Genomic DNA, 21692 nt, shown 5'->3' with positions numbered 1-21692 from the left:
TATATATATATATATATATATATAAACCATACTACCATAGGGATTAATCTTATCAAAATTTTAAACGTTGAATTGAAACTGCCAATCTAACCAAGCGATAGGACCAAAACTATATATATATATATATATATATATATATATATATATATATATATATATATATATATATATATATATATATATATATATATATATATATATATATATAAACCATACTACCATAGGGATTAATCTTATCAAAATTTTAAACGTTGAATTGAAACTGCCAATCTAACCAAGCGATAGGACCAAAACTATAATTTACTCTTCCCAAAAAGTGATTGAAGAAGAAATTTCCAGGAAGCTTCCTCCCCACTCCCACATCTCTGTCTCGCTTTGTCGCTTGGCGTCGGTAACTCGGTATAATTTAATGTCGTCCTCGCTCACTTTCTTCTTCTACTCTTATTTCTCTAGAAGGTGTCAATTGAACAGTAAACTCACAAATATTTATCAAATATATATATATATATATATATATATATATATATATTTTTTTTTTTTTTTTTTTTTTTGTCTATTGTCAATTACTTGTTTTTTTAAAAGACTACAGTTTGGTCAATTATCAATAATTGTCGGTAGGTTATTGCATTTTCTTAACTTTTATTTAATTGTTATTTTGTGTATTTTGGTTTTGACCAGACAATGGAAGGTCTCTCTGAAAGGCAGACACCATCTTCATCAACATCCGGTGATATTGGTATTCCAGAACCTACTTCTACTTCTATCTCTCAAGTATGTATACTTGAATCTTATTTCTCTTTTTAAAATTTTGAATCTTATTTCTCTTTTTTATAAGATTATGAATTTGTGAAGTTACATATGTGATTGTGTGATACGTATCTGGAATCACAAGGCCAGACACCATTAAACAATGATTTGTAGAAGTTTATTCTAGAAGTAGGCAATTTGGGGAAAAATTAAGTGGCTGAAGTCGGTTAGAGGAGTGAGAGAAGAATAAAAGGGAAGGGGGATTAGATTGTTGCATGTTCAGATATTTGATTGTGTTGATTCTTAAGTCATTTTCATGATCTTCTTCGTTACAATTCTTGTTGTTCTTTTAATTTCGTTACATCTCAAACTCGAATATGTGATTCTCATCATTTGTGTAATTGTGAAGTTACACCTGGGTGGGGTTTTATATATATATATATATATATATATATATATATATATATATATATATATATATATATATATATATATATACTTGTTTGTTTATTTTTTTTTTTTAATTTTTTAATGTTTTGTTACTTATTTTTTTAAGTTACAATTAGATTTATTCTTATTAGAGGATAACTTATCTTATTTATTGTATTTGTCTGTATCCTAGTTTCACTCCTTTATCATTGGAGTAATTGTTGTAAACATCCATGTTGTTGATTTTATCAATTGTTTACATGGTATCAGCCATTCATCTCTCTCCCACCTCCCCTTTGATTTCTAGCATCTGAAATTTCTAATCTCCTAGGATCTTATTATGGTCCCCTCATCTTCTTCCTCTACTGATGGTCCTTTCTCCATGAATACCCTATTACACATGATGACTATTAAGTTTTCATCCGGTAATTACCTTCTCTGGCGTAATCAAATGCTTCTCGTCTTTACCTATTAAAATTTATTAGGTCATATTGATGGTACTTCTCCTTCACTATCACCTACCATTATTGAAGAAAACAAGATTCGTCCAAATCCTGTAGGTGCTACTTGGAAAGAAACCGATTACCGTGCTATCATTCCTCTGCACTCCTCTCTCACCGAAGAAGCAGCGACAGAAGTTCTTGGCCTCTAAAGTGATTCCCTTTGCCAACTTATCAAAGGAACATCGCCTCGGATTACATTCGCCGTTTCAAATCTACATGTGATTCAAATCTACATGTGACCAACTCTCTGTCATTGGTCACCCAGTTGTTGAAATTGACAAATTGCACTGGTTTCTTTAGGGCTTAGGGCCTTTATATGAAACTTTCTCTACAACAATTATTGTGTTTCATGACCTAGTTACTCAAGCAGAAAGCCATGAATTGTTCTTGCAATCTATCCATGGTACTTGTAGTCTTCCAGCTGCCTTTTATGTTCAACGTATAACCAGAATAATTCATCTCAAGGTCGGGGACGTTCTTACCGTGGTAACAATTTTCGTAGTGGCACGGGACGTGGTTAAGGGCGAAGACCATAGTTACCTAATTCGCGGATCGCTCCGCTACGGGTACGAGGTTCACTAGATTGGACGCATCCGATTCCGAGGGGGTAGGCTCATTTCGGTACGAACCGGTACGGTGTACCATGAAGTCCGGTACAGTGTACCCAAATGTAAACCATTTTTAGAAACATATTATTGTAAATGTATTATAAAACAGGAACATATTATATCAAGATTACCAAAATACCAAAAACATAAATTATCAAACCTTTCAAGTCTTAATTCATTAAGTACCAAAAGATGTAACATATTACATGCAAAAGATGAAACATAATCCTAATCTGTTACAATAACCGGATTATAGGAACAACACAAAATTACCTAACATAAAACATCTAATCTAACTGCTGCCTTTTTCCTTTCCCATTCTCCACGCTTTCTTCATCAAGATTCTCCCAAGTCATTTCCTCCAATCGGGCACTTGAACTTTCTATATAATCGCTTTCCGAATTCATGTACCATTTTTTTAGGGGTATGGATTTATAAGATTCTGAAAAACGGGATAGAAGCCTAATGTTTGAGTGAATAAAAACTAGTTTGTCCGCTCTCTTGCAATTTAAACGATTTCGCTTCACGTTATGAATATAGGAGTATGTACTCCAATTTCTCTCCACCGAGGAGCTACTGATCGGTTGAGAGAGTACTTTTTTTTGCAACATTCACGAATTTTGGAGTTTCTGATCCATAAGTTGCCCACCAATCAATTCTGTCCATGGTTACGACATCGATTTGAGATGAGGTCCTAGAGTAAATTCCTTTCTTCATATGAAATTTCCCGAATTGTTCTCATAAAAGTTTTGCTTCTTCTTCACTCTCCGCGATTCTATTAAACGCCTCCATAACACCAAGTACAATTTCTTTGTCTTAGTTGGGAGCTTTTTGTGTCATGCCACCTGGTCAATTTTGCTAGGTAGTGTTTATCATAAAATTTTGGATTTAAGGCAAATCCCAAACAATGAAGAGGGATTGTCATCTTCTCCCAACTATCCAAAAGAATTTTTTCAACTTGAGGGTAATAACTTGCATATTTATTTTCCCTCATGACATCCTTGATTTCACCAAGCATGTTGTCCATCCTTTCATAAATCTCTCCCATTTTGGGGCCTTCACCATCACAAAATTTTAATAGCACAAATATTGGTTTTGTAATAGCCAATATATTTTCAATATCGTCCCAAAACTCATCATCTTTAATTGTATCGGCGATTTTTGCCCCAACAATTCGAGTGGGTTCGTCCGCATTTTTGACCCATTCTCGCCACGAATTAAGAACAATGGTTGTAGAAAGAGCCTCCCTACACCCCATTAATCTTTTCAAAACTATATAGTGTGAGGCAAAATGCGTTTTTGCAACTTTCAATAACTCTAGTGTTGAGTTTTCCCTAAAAAATGATAATGCATGTGTGTGGTTAATAAAATACTTAACAATACCTTTACCTTTCTTATATGTCTCCACTAGCCAATAAAACTCCTTCGCCAAGTCTTTAAAAATGAGATTTAAGGTGTGCACACAACAAGGTGACCAAAAAATATGCTTGTGTATCCTTTCAATCTCCCGCCCGACAGCCTTGCAATTAGCCGCGTTATCGGTTGCAACTTGTAATACATTACTTGGTCCAATATTAGCGATGAATCCAAATAGAAACTTTGAAATTTCGACCCCCGATTTTTCAACCCCCGAAAAGTCTTCTGCGTACATGAACGTTGCACCACGGGAATTAACCGCAAGGACATTGATAAGTGGTTTATGTTTCATATTAGACCACCCATCCGAGACTATTGAGACTCCTTGTGTGATCCACGTGTCCTTAAGCTCATTCTGAACGTCCCTAGCACATTCATCAAGTAATACGGTTTTCGCTTTTTCACATGATGGGGGTTTGTATCCATCTGGTGCATTCTTGATAGCGCTAATCATTTCAATGAATTGGGGGTTGTGTAAAACATTGAAAGGGATTCCGTTGGCACATAATCCTCGAACTATCTTCAACTCCACCGCATTCCTCTCTAATATGCCAAATGATTCTTCAATGCGTTTCCTTGAAGATGCATTTTTAGCAGAACAGAATTCTTCAAACACTTTGCAACTCCATTGTTTTTTGCTTCTGTTACCTTCTTCCTAAGACTTTCTCGCTTCTGTTGATCTATAACCATGACTGGACATCTTCTAATGGCAGCGGTTTTCCCTACAGCAGGTCCAAAAAAATGGACATGCATTCGGGTGTATCAGCTGGTAAATTTTCCTTTACAGTGGTTACAAACCCACTGTTTAGAACCTCCAGAAATTTTACTGTTTCCTGCACCATTGAATGTAACTTCTTCTAACAGTGGTCTGCTTATATCCTTGCCTTCTGTGGCTGTTAATCTTTGTTGTACTTCATCATCAACATCAATAAATTCTGGTTGTGTTTCACTGATGTGGGTGTCGCCTTGTGTTTCACTATCTGCTGGAGTGTTAGTATTTCTTCCAAACGCCATTGTTTCTCAATTAGAGTCAAACAGTAACAGTAGAGAAATTAGAAAAGATGAGAAATTAGAGAGGTAAAGAAATTGGAACAGATTTGGAATAGGATGATAGAAATCGTGAATCACAATTGGTTTATATCCACTGTTAGAAGAAGACTGATACAGATGAATTCGTTAGAGATCGAGGAGACGCACAACTTTTTCTAAGCGTCTATTTTATTTCCCGCCAAATTGAAAGTCGGCAGTGAAATTGCGTCCCAATCACGATTCCATTTGAGGCGGTACAAGAAATCGATCGACCCAAACGTGAATCGATAATCGATCGACCCATTCCCAATCATCGATTTGGTACGCAAATTTTCCGATTCGAATTTCCGTTCCCAAATCGATTGGTACGACTTCGTACCCCGATTCGGTACACATCGATCTGGTTCAAGGTACGCGACCTAGCAGACAAATTAGGTAACTATAGCGAAGACCTCCCCACTATCAACTCTATAGAAACAATGGACATTAAGCATCCTCCTGTCCCAACCTTCACACCAATGTTGGTAAAGCTTCTTCCTCGGATGAATCTTTATCAAATGCCTTTCATGCTCAATGTCACGTCACCACTGACACCCTGATTGGCATATTGATTCTGGGGCTAAAGATCACATATGACTCCCGACCGTGACACTACATCATTTCACACCCTATTAAGGTAACAATGAAGTTATATTTGGCAATGGAAAAAAGCTTCTAATCACTCATAAAGGTTCTTTTGTTCTATCTAATAACATTACTTTAAGTGATGTACTTGTGATTCCTAATCTCACAAAGAACTTGTTGTCTGTCAGCTAGCTAACCACAGATTGGCTAGTTGATGTTCTTTTTTCTCAACCTTTTTTTTTTCCATTTATGATCGGAAAACAAAATGGGTACTCGCTAAAGGAAGTTATGAAAATGGACTTTATGTACTGAAAGATGAACCCGAAGCCTTGGTTGTTACCTCTAGAGTTTCAACTTGAGCTTCTTATAAGTTATAGCATGCTTGTTTAGGCCACATGTCTTTTCATATTATTTCACTTTTAAATAAGTTAGGTCCTTTGCCTATTACTTCATTGTTAACTAAACCTACTATTTGCACTGCTTGTCAACTTGTAAAAGAACAACATTTATCTTTTAATCTAAATTACAAACGTTCATCTAACCCTTTAGATTTAATACATTGTGATTTATGGGGTCCGACTCCCATTTGTTCTAAAGAAGGTTATCGATAATATGTTGCATTTATTGATGATTATTCCAAGTTTATGTGATTTTATCCACTCAAAACCAAAACATGGTTTCATTCGATCCTACATGTCATTATTAATCTTGTTCAAACCCAATGCTCCAGAAAGATAAAGGTTTTTCAAAGTGATGGTGGCATGGAATTTGTGAATCACACAATCCGCAATTTTTTTGAAGACAATGGTACCTTTCAAAGGTATTTGTGTCCGTACACCCCTCAAAAAAATAGTTGTAGGGAACGAGAACATAGGCACATTGTGGAAACTGGATTAGCAATGTTATTTACAGCTATAATTCCTGCATGTTATTGGGTGGTTGCATTTACCACATCTACATTCATAATCAATCGGTTACCATTTTGTGATCCATAATATGCCAACTTTCGTACATATGGTTGTCAAGTATTCCCTTTTTGCATGACTATCCTAAACACAAACTTGAACCCCGAAGCATCCCATGTGTTTTTATTAGTGATAGTCAGCAACATAAAAGGTACTAATGTCTAGATCCAACAACTTCTTGTGTCTTTGTCACTCGGCATGCAAGATTTAATGAAAAAGTCTTTCCATTTCGTGGTACATCACTAGACACAAATATATCATAGTGGACACTTACTACCTCTGTCGAAGATTTTTCCAAGCTTTCATCACCTCCTGATGTGGTGAAAACTTGTGTTCAGCCTGCAAAAAATTCATTATCTCCATCTAATAAAACTACAGGATCAGTTCCGTGTACTCTATGTAGGCCGCTTGGTGACCATCTGGATCCACGAAATACTTTGGCACCTGAACAGGATCATACGGGTCCAACTAATTCTGCACCATATGATTCTTCGGCTTCATTCTCCGATGATCAGGCGTGTGTACCACCTACTGCTCCTATCACAAGCACTTCATCAACTCAGTCATCATCTCATTTCTGTCTAGGGTCATCTGATGGTACCAAGGTCTAAGGCTGGAATTTTCAGACCTAAACATTAGGTTGATCTCGCTTCTCTTAACACTAATCCTCTTCATATTGCTTTAACATCTGCAGCTGAACCAAGAGGTTATAAAACAGCAGCTAAATATCCAAAATGGATGGCTGCTATGAATAAAGAACTTGAGGCTTTACAACAAAATCAAACATGGACGTTAGTACCACGTCTATGTCTCACCAATATTGTAGGGTCCAAATGGGTTTATCGCATAATATATCACTCAAATGGTACCATTGATCACTAAAAATCTTGGCTAGGGGCTCAATGTTACACTCAAATTCCGGGACTTGATTACCCTCTCACATTTAGTCCGGTAGTAAAAGCATCTGCGTTTAGAATTGTTATATCTCTTGTAGTCTTGAATAATTGGAAGCTGGATGTCAAGAACGCCTTCTTGAATGGTAACTTAAATGAGACTGTCTTTATGGAACAACCTTCGGACTTTATCAATCCTAAGTTTCTCAATCATGTGTGCAAATTATCAAAGGCTCTTTATGTCTTGAAACAAGCACCACGTGCATGGTTCCAACGGTTAAGCACTTTCATTCTTTCTAATGGGTTCACGTGTAGCCGTTCAGACACTTCACTCTTTGTTTTTACTAGAAACTCATGCATTATGTACTTGTGTATGTCGATGATCTTATTCTCACGGGAAACAATGACACTGCCATTGCCACCTTCATATCTCGTCTCAATCATGAATTCTCCATTAAAGAACTTGGAGAAACGAACTATTTCTTAGGTCTTGAAGTTGCATACACTGAAAACGGTCTATTCCTCACACAGGCGAAATATGATAGACATTCTTATCAGGGCCGAGCTCTTGGACGCTAAACTGGTTAGTACACCTTTAGCTCCCTACGCATCCTTCACAATGGATGGCTTGCCCTATTCTGATCCGACACTCTATGGGTTATTAGTTGGAGCTCTTCAATACTTGAAAATAACTAGACCAGACTTATCTTATGTTGTTAATCAAGTATCTCGGTTTCTTCATACTCCAAGTATCAATCATTTTCAGTCTGTTTAAGAGAATTCTCCGATATGATAAGACACAATTTCCTTTGATCTTACCTATAGTTGTCCTCATAAAGTTTCTCTAGTAGGCTACTCTGATGCTAATTGGGCTCGTTGTCTGGAAACGCAGCACTCCACATAAGGCTATTCGGTGTGTCTTAGTGGAAATCTTGTGTTCTGGAGTGCCAAGAAGCAACCCACTGTCTCATGGTCTAGCTGCGAATCTAAGTATAGAGAGATGGCAAACACAGCTGCATAAATTGTTTGGATAACTCATCTTCTCTGTCAGCTTCATGCTTTACCACCTGATCAACCCACTCTTCTTTGTGACAACAAGAGTGCTCTATTTATTACTCTGAATCCTATCTCACATAAGTGCACCAAACATATGGACTTGGATTATCACTTTATCAGGGAGCTTGTTAATTCGGGATAAAGTTTGTTCCAATCAGTCTTCAAGTGGCAAATATCTTCACGAAAAGTCTTTTGTGTGCTCTATTTGAGTAGTTTTGTGCAATGCTTCGTCTTGGACCACCACCTTTTCGATTGAAGGGGTATTAGAGGATAACTTATCTTATTTGTTGTATTTATCTGTATCCTAGTTTCACTCCTTTATCATAGGAGTAATTATTGTAAACATCCATATATATTGTTAACTAAACATCCATAAACCGTGTGGTTGATCTTATCAGTTTTTACAATTGTTATGAATTATCAATTACCAATTAATTATCATTGTTTTTATGAATTTTGTAAATTCGTGAATGTAATTGTTATATTATCAATTTGGATTTTGGCCAGAAAACGGAAAGATCTTTTAGAAGGAAAAGACGACAGTCATCTACATCTGCTGATATTGGTATTCCACAACCTAGTCCTACTTTAAGGGGCCCACCATCAGGGCTAGAATCTTGCATTCAACACACAGAATCACCAAATTAATATCAATGAACAATGTATTCTGCAGGAGAAAACATAAAAAAGTCTGCACGCTGGCAAAACCATGAAAACATCATCCCATTCATTGTCTACTGCCACAAAGGGAGCGAAAGGATTATGGTTTCCGAATATGCTGACAATTATAGCCTGCAAGATTATCTACAAGACCCTGAAAAGAGGCGTTCTTTAAACTGGGAAAAACGCCTCAAGATTTGCTTAGGGGCAGCAAGAGGACTCGAGTACCTTCACTGGGGTCTTGGTGAGGGCCGTGTATTAATTCACAGAAACTTCAAGTCCTCAAACATATTGTTAGATGACAATCTGGAAGCAAAACTTTGTGGTCTGTGTTTTTCAAAATTTCTCGAACGAAATCAGCCACAAGTCTGTAAACCTCTTAGAGGTATGCAATATTACTTGGATCCCATCTACGAAGAAAGTGGCATCCTGACGATGGAATCAGACATCTACTCATTGGGTGTGGTTATGTTTGAAATGTTGACAGGGATGCTAGCGAATGATGAGAAAAGCATTGGTGAAGATCCGCCACAAGCACTCATAAATTTGGTCAAACACCACTTTGATTATGGACTCGATAAGCTTATTGATCCTGATATAAAAGATCAAATTAAAAATGATTCTTTTTATGGATTTCAGGAAGTTGCATATCAATGCATTGGTATGGACTTTAAGCATTTCCTTACAGAATGGATAATCACCAAGAAGAATCGCCCTAGATTTCTCCCTACAATGAAGAAAGTCATCGATGGAATTGAGGGTGCAATGTATTTACAAGTAAGTCCTTTTTATTTGATTATGTTCCAGGTAGTCTAGTTTCATACTCAACAATGAAGGGTTAATTTCGTATATGCCCTTGTTAAACATGAAAATATCATATTTGTCTAATCTAAAATCTAAATATCAAATTTAACTTTCTTAACTTTCAAAATATCATATTTCCCAGATCATTGTTTTTAATATTTTCTAATACTTTATAATCAGTTTTTCTTTTTCTGATCATTATAATTTAAGAAAATAATTAGCTTCACAATATTGCCTCTAAATATCAAAACCTTTTTGACAAAAAATGAATTGACCATTTTGCCCCTAAATATTATAAATTTCTAACCCTTTAATACCAAATGTAATCAAGTTAATACAGTATATGACGCATACATTCAATGTGAACAACTAGTTTTAAACTAAAAGAGAATGAAATGAGTTTCCAACTACTGCAAAATTAAATATGAGTTCCATTGCCATGTTTTTAATTTACGCCACTAACTATATTCAACCACTGAAAACTCCATTTCATCTTTGTCTGACATTTTTTTCATTTTTGTTTTTGTTAATAAAAAGTGTTCTAAACCAAAGTTAATCTGCATTTCTTATACCATTTTCATTCAACTACTCATCCCTATCTTATGAAATCAGTAGAATTTGTGCAACTATTTGCAATGACTTAGAAAATAACTAACCAGTAATATAGTATAATCTTATTCACGGAAACAACAGTAAGATCACCAGGTTGAAGAAAAAAAACTGTTTCTTCACAATGATTTCCATCGAAGGGCCAATTGAATGCTATGTATGCGTTGTATCTTGTAATAATGTGATTAAATTTGTTCTCAAAGATATTTAGGGGCGAAATGGTCAATCCATTTTATGTAACAAGAGTTTTGATATCTAAGGGCAATATGGTCAATCTACCTTTTTTTTCTTTTTTTTTTTTTTTAAATTATGATATTTTGAAAATTAAGAAGGGTAAATATGATATTTAGATTTTCGTTAGAGTAAATCTGATATTTTTATGCTTAACAAGGGTATATGTGAAATTCATCCAAGAATAAAAACTGCCATGAATATTTAAAGGAAATATAATTTTATGAAAAAAAATCATAATATAAACAAGAACTTTGTAATTATCTCCTTTATATTTTAAATTTTCCGGTCCTTGAAATAGACTTCCTCATGACAACCAAAACGATGAGTTCCCATATTCATTACCCCACACAGTTATTTCTTCCTTATAAATATAAACAAGAAATAGAAACATGTGAAGTACTGGGATTTAATTTTTTTAATTGTTATCATATTTTTCAAGACACGGGCAGAATCACAGAACCACCACAGAGCTGCTTTAACCGTTTCCTTACAAAGCCACGAATATGAAAACCGAGAACGCTTTATAATTCCACTCGAGGAGATCAAATTGGCGACAAGAAACTTCATAGGAAGGACTCGTTCTTCAGGAAGTCCTAATTCTGCTGTTGTCTACAGAGGACGACTCTCCGAACGTTGGCAACACTGTGAAGCTGCCTTCAAAGTTTCTGGAAGTTGGGATAAAAATAAAACTTCCTTTATACACATAGATCCTGATAGCGAGACACAACGCCAACAAGAGCAAAAGTTCCGAAATGAGCTTGAGATGATGTCTGGCTTCAACAATGAAAACATCATCCGTTTTATCGGCTATTGCGATGAAGACAACAAATTGATTATGGTTTCTGAATACGCCATCAATGGAAACCTTGATCAACATCTCCAAGACACTAATATGAGGCGTTCCCTCACATGGGCGCAACGCCTGAAGATTTGCATAGGGACAGCAAGAGGACTTGACTACCTTCACTCGGGTCTTGAAGAGGGCCGTGTAGTAATCCATAGGAACATCAAGTCCTCAAAAATATTGTTAGATGACAATTGGGAAGCAAAAATTTGTGGTTTTGGTTTCTCAACATCACTCGACAGAAATCAGGGGCTAGTCGATGAACATCTTTCGGGTATCAAATATTACTTGGATCACATTTCTAAAAGAAGTCACGTCATGACAATGGAATCAGATATCTATTCATTTGGGGTGGTTTTATTTGAAATATTGAGTGGGATGCTAGCATATAATGAAAAAACCACTGGCAACGATTTGTCACAAACGCTCATGAGTTTAGTCCGGTTCAATGATGGACTACCAGATGAGCTCATTGATCCCAATATAAGATATCAAACTACTATTCATTCCTTGCATGCATTTGAGGAACTTGCGTATCAATGCATTAGTTTGAACGTAGAGGATCGCCCTACAATGAAGATGATCATCAAGAGGTTGCAGGATATTCAAGTAAGTCTTTTTCATTTAAATAAAATCCTGTTTCATGAGGGAGTCAGTTATAAACACTGTTCCATTTCTAAAACAATCTTAAATCGTTAAATTATGGGAAAATTGGGGTTGTTTTACGTAGAAAATGGGTTACCCTCCCAAAACAATCTTAAATCGTTAAATAGTTTTATAATGTTTCATTCACTTCCCCTAATAGTTATTAAGTATTTACAATGCATTAGTATATATACATTTGTTACTTTTAATAAAATAAATCGTTAAAATAAGGTTAATTTTTCAAATTAAGTTACTTATAAACTTACAGTTTAATTTTCATAATATTATAATATATATAATATTTATTGTTAGATTTTATCAAAACAAAATAAAATGTAGAGTAAATTACTTATTTGGTTCGTGAGTATTGTTTTCTTTTGCAATTTCGTCCTTATTGAGGTTTTATGATGTTTTTTGTCCTTTATCCAAAGTGAAATGATTATTTTTGGTTCCATTATTATAGGTGATTCTTGCAATTTTTATCCTAAAGTTGTAGTCATTTTACTTGGAAGATGGAAAAAAAAAATGTTACAAAAACCTTAAAGAAGTGCCAAAAATGCTAGAAAAAACTTTGTGGGACCGAAATTGTTTATACTTATGGACCAAACAAGTAGTGTGTATATATATTGTAAAATTTAATAGAGAACCATTATTATAAGGAACCAAAGACCTAATCGTCAGCCGTTGAAAATTATAATGATCAACGCCCAATGAAAGGGTTGTAGATTTTTACGTTGGACATGCATGTACCAGATTATACCGTAAAAGTCACTTCGTTTTTTGTTTATTTTTTCAGGCCATGTTTTTTGTTGAAAAAAAACTGAATATGTCATTTTCATGATTTTCGCCCTTTTTAAATAGAGATTTATATTGATATATATAAAATGAACTTTCATTTTTTTCATCAAAATGAAGCAACTTCGTTTTGTTGTTTTTATTTCAATATTTAAGTTAAATTGTTGTAAAAAAATAAAAAACTAAATATACAAAAATTGTCATTTTTTTTGTCCTCTGTAATAAGACATCAACATCGATATTAAAAAAATCATCTTGGTCTAGTTAAATTTATACTATAAATCTCAACTGTAAATATTTTAGTTTTTAACATTCACAATATGAATCTGACTTATTATTTTAACTTTTTGATCATTCAGAAATTAATTTAATGAAATTTACATGTGAATCGAAATATATTTCCTTATATATTTATAATATTTTAACCTTTTGATTAAATATAAGTTAGTTTTCTAAATTCACAAGTGAATTTATTCATATTATGAATTTGAATTGTATATAATTGAGTTTTCAGAATTTACACTGTGAATCTGAATTACTATTATTCACAGTTTGAATATGAGCGGATTATAATTCAGTTTTCAACAAATTTTGAATCAAAGCTAAATTTCTTTTTAAAAGAAAAATATGTTTTCTACATCTATATTGACCTCTGTTTTAATAGTTAAAAATAAGAATTCTAATATATTTACTTTATTTTTTCAATAAAAACTAAACCTAATTTAAAAAAAAAAAAAACAAAACGGAGTGTTGTTTCTTTCAAAAATTAATTTAGTAAAATTCGAAAGTTAGTTTATTCACAATTGAATCTAGAGTGTATATAATTTTGATTTCAAGATTAACAATGTGAATATAATTTACAATTATTCACACTGTGAATCTATACCTTATATAATCAGCATTAACAATGTGAGTTTGAGCTATAGTTTTGGAAAAAAAAAATTGTTTTTATATCAATATCAATCTTTATTTAAAGAATACAAAGAAAAAAAAATGAATTTTGATATATTTATTAATTTTTTTAAGAACAAATAAATCTTATCTTTTAAAAAACAAAGAAAACGAAATAAGTTTTTTTGAAAAAGGAAAAATCGTTTTGTATATATCAACATTGATATTTATTTAAAAACGACGAAAAATCATTAACAATGGTAAATTGTGTTTTTTTTTCGACAAAAAACATGACCTAAAAAGATAAAACTAAAAAAAGGAAGTGAGTTTTTGGTATAATCTGGTGCATTCGTCTTCGATATACAAATCTACAACCATTCGTTCGGCTGTCAATCGTTTTAAATTATGATGTTTTGGATTGGTTGTTTGGTGTCTTGATTAATAATGGTTGTCTATTGAATTTTTTTTTTCTCTCAATCTATTTCTCTCTCTCTCTCTCTCTGTATGTATATATATATATATATATATATATATATATATATATATATATATATATATATTAGGTTATAACCCATGTATTAAATGGTTGAAAAAATAAAATAACATAGATAATAACATAAAACCTAGTTATATATTTAATATTAAGAGTTAAATTAGTAATATTAAAAAAAATCAACTTAAAGCATGTTAACCGATAAGGATCATCCATGAAGTAACTGATTATTAATTGTTTTACAAAAATATTAAATTGTTATTTTGGTAGTATGTATTAAACATAGTAGCACTAGACCACGACATGTATATAGAAGCCATAAAACATCTCTAAATCACCACAATGACAAAAATACCCTCCAGCTACCTTGATTCAAATTGAAGAATTAGCAGCATAAAACTTAAACAAAGCACCAACATACCATGACATGTAAAAAAGAAATTTACCTATAACGCAACATACCATGACATATACATAAGAACATAATAGTCTTCTTATAAAGCAACATTCAGATGAAAATTAACCAATAAAAAGTATCACTTTTGTGGTCAAATTGTCCTGCTGTTATAGATAACACCTAAAACCGTCATTCTGATGAAAACCAATAGAAAGCAAGATTTTAATAGTATAATGCAAGGAATAACTTCTTCGGTGTTTGTATAACTAATAATATTAGTCATCAAAATACGACTTGTAGATTGCCATAATTGAGGGACAACATTTGTAATAGCCTAAAAAGGATTTTAAAGAAAAGTAAGCTACAAAATTGGGTTCAAAATACATTTTATTTAAAATAAGTAAATAAATAAATGCCTTCCCATATGAATTCCAGTCATTTCGAGAGCTAATATTGCATGTCCTGAATTTGTATAAATCAACCTGAAGACCTGTAAAAATATAAATAAGTAAGAATTATTCTAAAGAAAAGAAAACATAAGCCCTAGAAGAGAAGATAAAATGATGAAAATACCTTCATTGCTGAAGATGTTGTATTGGGAAGTCAAAATGATTAGCATTGTGCAGGTTCAGTGCTTTCTATTGGTTTCAACTACTGTAACCACAAGTAACATGAAATAAGAAATATGAATTATTTTGTTCACCTTAAGAAACATGGTTGTTGTATCATACATATTGGGAACGTCCACCCCATTTAGATTATTAACCTAGTGATCATTAAGAAGAACCCCATCATGTACGTGTTGAAATAACATAGAAAATGGGACCATTAAAAGAATAGGTCACTTATTTATGTAGCACCAATTCCTAGTTTTTCCCATTGCTCAAAATTGTCATCCTTCCCTAATCAAGATCATCTATAAAATTATCAAATCTCATTAAAGCACTCAACTTTAGAAACAATTCACGATAACATCAACATAATATGAACATAGAGTTTTTTTTTTGGTTGATTACCTTTGATGCTCATAGGTACTCTTGATATCTCACGCCGTTTAGGCTTTTCCAAGTCCTAGAAAACATACCCCAAGACTTTTCAATAGCTCATCTCATACAAAAAGAAATTATAATAAATCGAGATTTGCAGAAAAAAACATTTCAATGTTGTCAAACATTGCTATTGAGATCTTGCTGAAAATTTCGTACTTGGATATAGTATAAAATTAAAAACAATAACTACCAACTTAAAAAACTGTATGAGAATTAAGAACCACATTAATGGTTAACCATATTTGCAGCAGTGAAGCAATGAACTTTTTATCTACACATAGTTTTGGCCCCAAATTTAACATAAACATGTGTACATGCATGTCTAAGAGAACTTTAGAAAAAAAAAAATCGTATGCATGTGCATATACACATGTTTTTCTAAATATCCATTTTACATAAAAAATATGAATATGCATAAAAAATACATCTTTTTAAAACTTCCTAAAAAAGAAATCATCAAATTCTAAAAACAAATTTTATATTTTCCATAACAAAGAAGGTAGTTGAATATACCTTTCATCTCAAACAAAGAGATCATCAATATACCTTTCATCTCAAACATTATTATATCAGGAAAATTTTGTGTTGAGGTAACCATGGATGCAGAAAAAACTCATTTCTTCAAGTCTTAATATTTGAATCACCAACTTCTTCAAACACATGAATGTTCTTGTACTAAATTTTTAGTTATATACTACTAATATGTAAACATGTACAAATGAGTGGAAAATAAAAGATCATTATTAAATGCCATTAACTTAATAATTATAAAAGTTAAGTTAAAAAACTCTTAAATGGTTGTGGTTAATTGATTGAAATTTGAAGGGTTACGGAGATTTCAAATGAATGTTGTGAAAGAATAGTAATTTACTTGAATTAAAATGTTTTGGATGGCCTCTTTTATAAGAGTTATATATATATATATATATATATATATATATATATATATATATATATATATATACACACACACACACACACACACATACGCTTGAGTTCAACGAGAAACCTTTTAAAACGATGTAACTACTATCAGCCGTTAGTTACAAAATAATCAAGGGCCAAAAAAGGATTGTACATTTAGTGGTTGTATTCGCATCGTGTCGGATTCACATTGAATTTGAAGAGCCTTAAGCATTCACAATGTAAATGTGACATGTAATTTCAATGCTTTAATCATTCAAAAATTAATTTAGTGATATTTACAAGTGAATTACTTGCATTCACATATAAATTCGAATAAATATTCACACATACATATGAATCGATGCATACTTACTTGTAATTTTATGAAATTTCAAAGTTTTCATTATACATAAATTGTTTTGCAAGATTCGCAAGTGAATTTACTATAATCCACATATATCAACGTCAAATGGCCATATTTACAATGTTAATTTGAAGAAGCTGTAAAGTTATATATATATATATATATATATATATATATATATATATATATATATATATATATATATATATATATATATATATATAGTTCAATATGAAATGTTTATTTGTAGAAATATAAAAAATTATGAATTTTGATATATATATATATATATATATATATATATATATATATATGTATTGTATGCATGTATGTATGTACATACGTACATACACCATAATTAGAATTCGATCAAGTGGTCCATCAAGACCAAAACTAATTGAAATGAATCTACAAAGAAAGAACATAGAAATCCATGAAATTGATTCCTCTCGTGCATCAAGTTTTGTGTCAATTATTCAGTCAAGGGTGAAAATGGCATGGTATTTCTAAGATAATTTGGTTTTGTTTACATTCCCAGAACAACGGACAAGCTTCTACAATTACCACAAACAGCCTAGAAAGTTTTTTAATTCCACTGACAGAGATCAAGTTAGCAACCCATGACTTTAGCCCTGAAACTAAGAAGGGATCTGGTGGGTTTGGTGTTGTCTACAAAGGAACACTCTCTAAGAGATGGGAAAATTGCACAGTTGCCATCAAACGCCTTAATCCAAATGGTCCCCAAGGAAAAAATGAGTTCCTAACCGAGCTTAAGTTCATTTCCAACCTCCACCATCCGAACATCATTCGTTTTGTTGGCTACTGTGATGAAGGGAATGAGATGATTATAGTTAACAAGTATGCTAGCAATGGGAGCCTAGATGATCATCTTGAAGACCCAAATAAGAGGAGTTGCCTAAAATGGGAACAACGCTTAAAGATTTGCTTAGGTGCAGCAAAAGGACTCGACTACCTTCATTCGGGTCTGGGAAAGGACAAAAGAGTAATACACCGAGATGTCAAGAGCGGAAACATATTGTTAGACAAAAATTTTGAAGCCAAAATTTGTGATTTTGGTTTATCACGACAAAGCCCCAGAAATCAGCAACATACACAACTCTTTACAAAAGCTGCGGGTACCTTCTTCTACTTGGATCCCGCTTACCTAGAAAGCGGAATCCTCCGCAAAGAGTCAGACGTGTATTCATTTGGGATTGTCTTGTTTGAAATGATGAGTGGGATTTTGGCTTATCACAAAATGAGCTTTGGGGATGGTAACAAGCAACCTCTCATAGAGCTGGTTCGATACTACTATAACAATGAACCTGATTATTTAATTGATCCCCTTATAAGAGATCAAATTGATCGACGTAGTTTTGATACGCTCAACAAACTTGCATATGAATGCATAAACTTGAATTTAGAGCAACGCCCAACGATGGACGCAATCATCGACAGTATTGAGGACGCAATTGGTTTCCAGGTAAATCCTTTTACTTTTTTTAAGGAATCCTGTTTTCAAGCAAAAGAATGAAAATTAGTATGGATTGTACAATATGGTAACAATTTAGAAGTAACTGAGGCTAATCTGATATTAAACAATTATGTAGCTTCTGTAACGTTAAAAATTGTGTTAGAACAATATTAGTAAAATGAAGATGAAGAATAGAGGATTGACGACGTTTATATACACTATCCTTAATGATAATTAGCCTCGTTGTTGATGGGTTAATGGCTAAGAACCTCTCAGGACTTCCTCGATTTCATAATGTTTTGTCATGAACATGACAACAAACATTTTCTAGATGGATGAGTGAGGGAAGATAGATGATTGTTGGTACTAAAATTATGGAACCGATGAAACTGTAATTGTAACGCAGCATTAATTTTCCTGATCAAAATGAAAATGGAATTAGGAAATACGGCGTCGGTGCTAAATGTTGATATTTTTTATATATAAAAATAGTAAACAACTCCTACCAAATGTTCCATGCAAAATGTCTTTCAAACATTTCAAAGAGGTTTGGATTTATAAACTCTTCTCCTTTCTATCATTCCTCCAACATGGTTATATATATATATATATATATATATATATATATATATATATATATATATATATATATATATATATATATATATATAAAATCAACAATAAACCTCCTCGCAAAGAAACAAAGCCCTCAACAGCTCGTGGTACTAAAACATATCTTACATTCAATCGGTCATTCTTTATAGGTGGAGTGGCGAAGGAATCGTAAAGCGTCACGGGCTGATTCTCCATTTAATTTAAAGAAGGCGCTTCATGAGCTAGGGAAAGAGGTATTTTAGGATACTTGTTCGTTTTCTTTAAGCCTTGTAGGATTACAATGAGAAGGAAATTCATATAGCTAATCTTTTTTCCTCTTTAGAAGGTCCGCATGTCATCGGATTATGTGGAGTTCTACTCTTATGCATTTCGTTATTGCCTAACAGGTTAAATAAAGCTGTCAGCTTACTGCCTGATCTTTTTTTCTCCCTATTTTTTCCTCTGATTTCAATTGCTTATCTTATTCTTTCTGTGCTTACATAGAGGAGAAGCAAAGGTACGTAGATATTGAAAGCATATGTGAATTATTGGAGCTTGTTTTGGGGTCGCAATTCCCTTGTCAAGTGAATTTGTTCATTCGGTATCTAAAGGTGAGCTGCTTCTTGTTTTTGTGGTTCCCACTGTTGCAATAATTTTTCTTTTTCATTTTCTATTAAAATAATAGAATTATCTACCACACAAATATACCCAACACAAAGAATATCAAAAATGAAATTTCACACCATTTTTTGGGCATTAATTTTGTAGACAGAAAATCGTTACAAGGTCATAAACATGGATCAATGGATGGGCTTCTATAGATTCTGCAATGAGGTAATCAAACTTCAGGTTACATTATTGCTATTTTGATTTACCACTTCTGGTCTTATGAATATTAATTCTTTTGGTTTTATAGATTAGTTCAACAGATTTCAACAACTATGACAAGGACCATGCTTGGCCTTTGATCCTAGATAACTTTGTCGAGTGGGTGAGATCTACGAGAGCCCGACTTCAAAGAAACGCCCTACGGCAGACAGAATCATCAATAGGATTGAGGGCACAATTGATCTAGAAGTAGGTCCTTTTATTTAATTATTTTCACTAAGTTATGACATGAATGAAAAGAAGGATTGATTATATAACATGATAAATGTGTAATTGTCATGTTAAAAATATTATAATTTCATTTTTTTTCCTTTGAGTTATTATTTTATACCTTCATAATTGGATTTATTTACATACTTTTTAAATATTTTTAACATAAATATATAAATTGTTTTCAAAAAATTTGTAATTAGAAGTATATAATTAATGCCTTTAAAAAGACCAATACTACTATGTTAACTATATTTTATGCAATTTTCGGGGTTATTCTATGAAATCTATGAAAGAAAAATGACATGCCATTTTGAAAAGAAAACCATGACAATGTATTTTCTTTAATACATTCCCCAATTATTTTAAAGACAATAGCTGGTTGGAGGGGGAGGAATGTTCACCGGTACAATAATGAGCAATGATCACACCAAAAAACCATGAGTATATGCTTGTAGCCACACATTTTTTTTTCAAATCCAAATGTTACGAAAGGTTTTGACATTTTAGGCAACACGTGGCTACTTTAAACATTAGTGGTTGTATTATATGAAAAATCGTAGCTGTAGCATAAAAGTGTGGCTATTGGGTAGAGATTTTTGTTGTTGTACTCAATCATTGCGTCCAATTTTGTAATCGTAAACCCTTGGTAAACACACATTTTAGTTATTTTAGTTAACGACTTTCACTGGATGGGCACACATATTTTCTTTTTTACTATGGCATTCCGGAAAGAACTTGTCACACAAAAAGTTGTTCATTATGTCTATCGGCTATCTTTTAAAGACAAGCAATTATGCGAAGCATGATCATGTTCACCAAATGGCCACATGAATTTATTTTCACTGTGGTGTTTCGCTAATAATTGGTTATAAAAATATTATTTATTATGACTATTGTCTACAGTTTAGTGACATACAATTAAGTGAAACATGACCAATAGTATTTTAAAGGCAAAAAAATTTTATGGGCATTTTAGGTTGCAATAACATTGTACTTGCGGAATTTCACTGAACACTTAAGGGTATATGTAACCTAAATTTGGATATGTCTTTTTCACATATAATAGCAACATACTTATGAAAAACATAAACTAAAACCTTGTGAATCGAAATTCATGGTTAGGGATACATACATTTTTTATTCCAATGAAGCTAATCAAAATCTTCTTGTTGCCTTGGAAAACCTAGTTCCAATAGTGTGCGAGCCACTAATGTTTTATACCCATAATAGAAGAAACCCTCATATTGAGAGGATAGATGGGGGATGAGGAGGAGAATTTCGTTCTACACCTTTAGCTATCAGAAAGCCACAAAATATTAATTCTTAAGGGCGCTATTTATAGTTTAGGTAACTTGCAGATGAATACATATTTGAATAATTAAATATCAGAAGCCATCCGGATGAATCCGAATTTAATGCCAATTCAAATATTTTCCTTATCTACATCCAGGAGCCTTCCAGAAACCCTTAGAAGGCCTCCAAAACCATCCATACTCATTGAGGTTCTAGAAATGCTTCTTTTGTCCAACTATTGAACAATTACAGTTTACCCCTTGCACCTT

The 21692-nt window shown here is 32.9% G+C and overlaps 1 protein-coding gene across 3 annotated transcripts; it reads left to right on the top strand.

Moving 5' to 3' along the window:
- Window positions 1-545: 545 nt before the first annotated feature.
- Window positions 546-20233, top strand: LOC145097913 (uncharacterized). 3 transcript variants are annotated; one of them, XM_079035590.1, is made up of 11 exons: window positions 547-771; window positions 8778-8835; window positions 8944-9479; window positions 9570-9707; window positions 11017-12030; window positions 17500-18444; window positions 19200-19283; window positions 19373-19436; window positions 19534-19640; window positions 19798-19863; window positions 19946-20233. In XM_079035590.1, the coding sequence occupies exons 1-11, from the start codon at window positions 682-684 to the stop codon at window positions 20102-20104; spliced, it is 3261 nt and encodes a 1086-aa protein (XP_078891716.1). In that variant the 5' UTR covers window positions 547-681; the 3' UTR covers window positions 20105-20233. The 3 variants fall into 3 exon arrangements, with proteins under 3 accessions (XP_078891722.1, XP_078891716.1, XP_078891707.1); XM_079035581.1 differs by having other exon boundaries at window positions 548-771; window positions 8944-9707; XM_079035596.1 differs by lacking the exon at window positions 17500-18444 and having other exon boundaries at window positions 546-771; window positions 8944-9707.
- The last annotated feature ends 1459 nt before the right edge of the window (window positions 20234-21692 follow it).

Source organism: Lactuca serriola, chromosome 1, assembly GCF_051521515.1.
Source record: "Lactuca serriola cultivar US96UC23 chromosome 1, Lser_US96UC23_V15, whole genome shotgun sequence".
Lineage (NCBI taxonomy): Eukaryota > Viridiplantae > Streptophyta > Magnoliopsida > Asterales > Asteraceae > Lactuca > Lactuca serriola.
The sequence above is the reverse complement of the archived record's forward strand: the minus strand, read 5'-3'. Positions and strand labels throughout refer to the sequence as shown.

Excerpts from the sequence above, each read along its gene's own strand:
- LOC145097913 (XM_079035581.1), top strand. The coding sequence starts at position 682 with ATGGAAGGTCTCTCTGAAAGGCAGACACCATCTTCATCAACATCCGGT. Across the intron at positions 9,708-11,016 it reads AGGGTGCAATGTATTTACAA|ACACGGGCAGAATCACAGAA; the intron begins GTAAGTCCTTTT and ends ATATTTTTCAAG. Across the intron at positions 19,641-19,797 it reads TGTTCATTCGGTATCTAAAG|ACAGAAAATCGTTACAAGGT; the intron begins GTGAGCTGCTTC and ends TTAATTTTGTAG.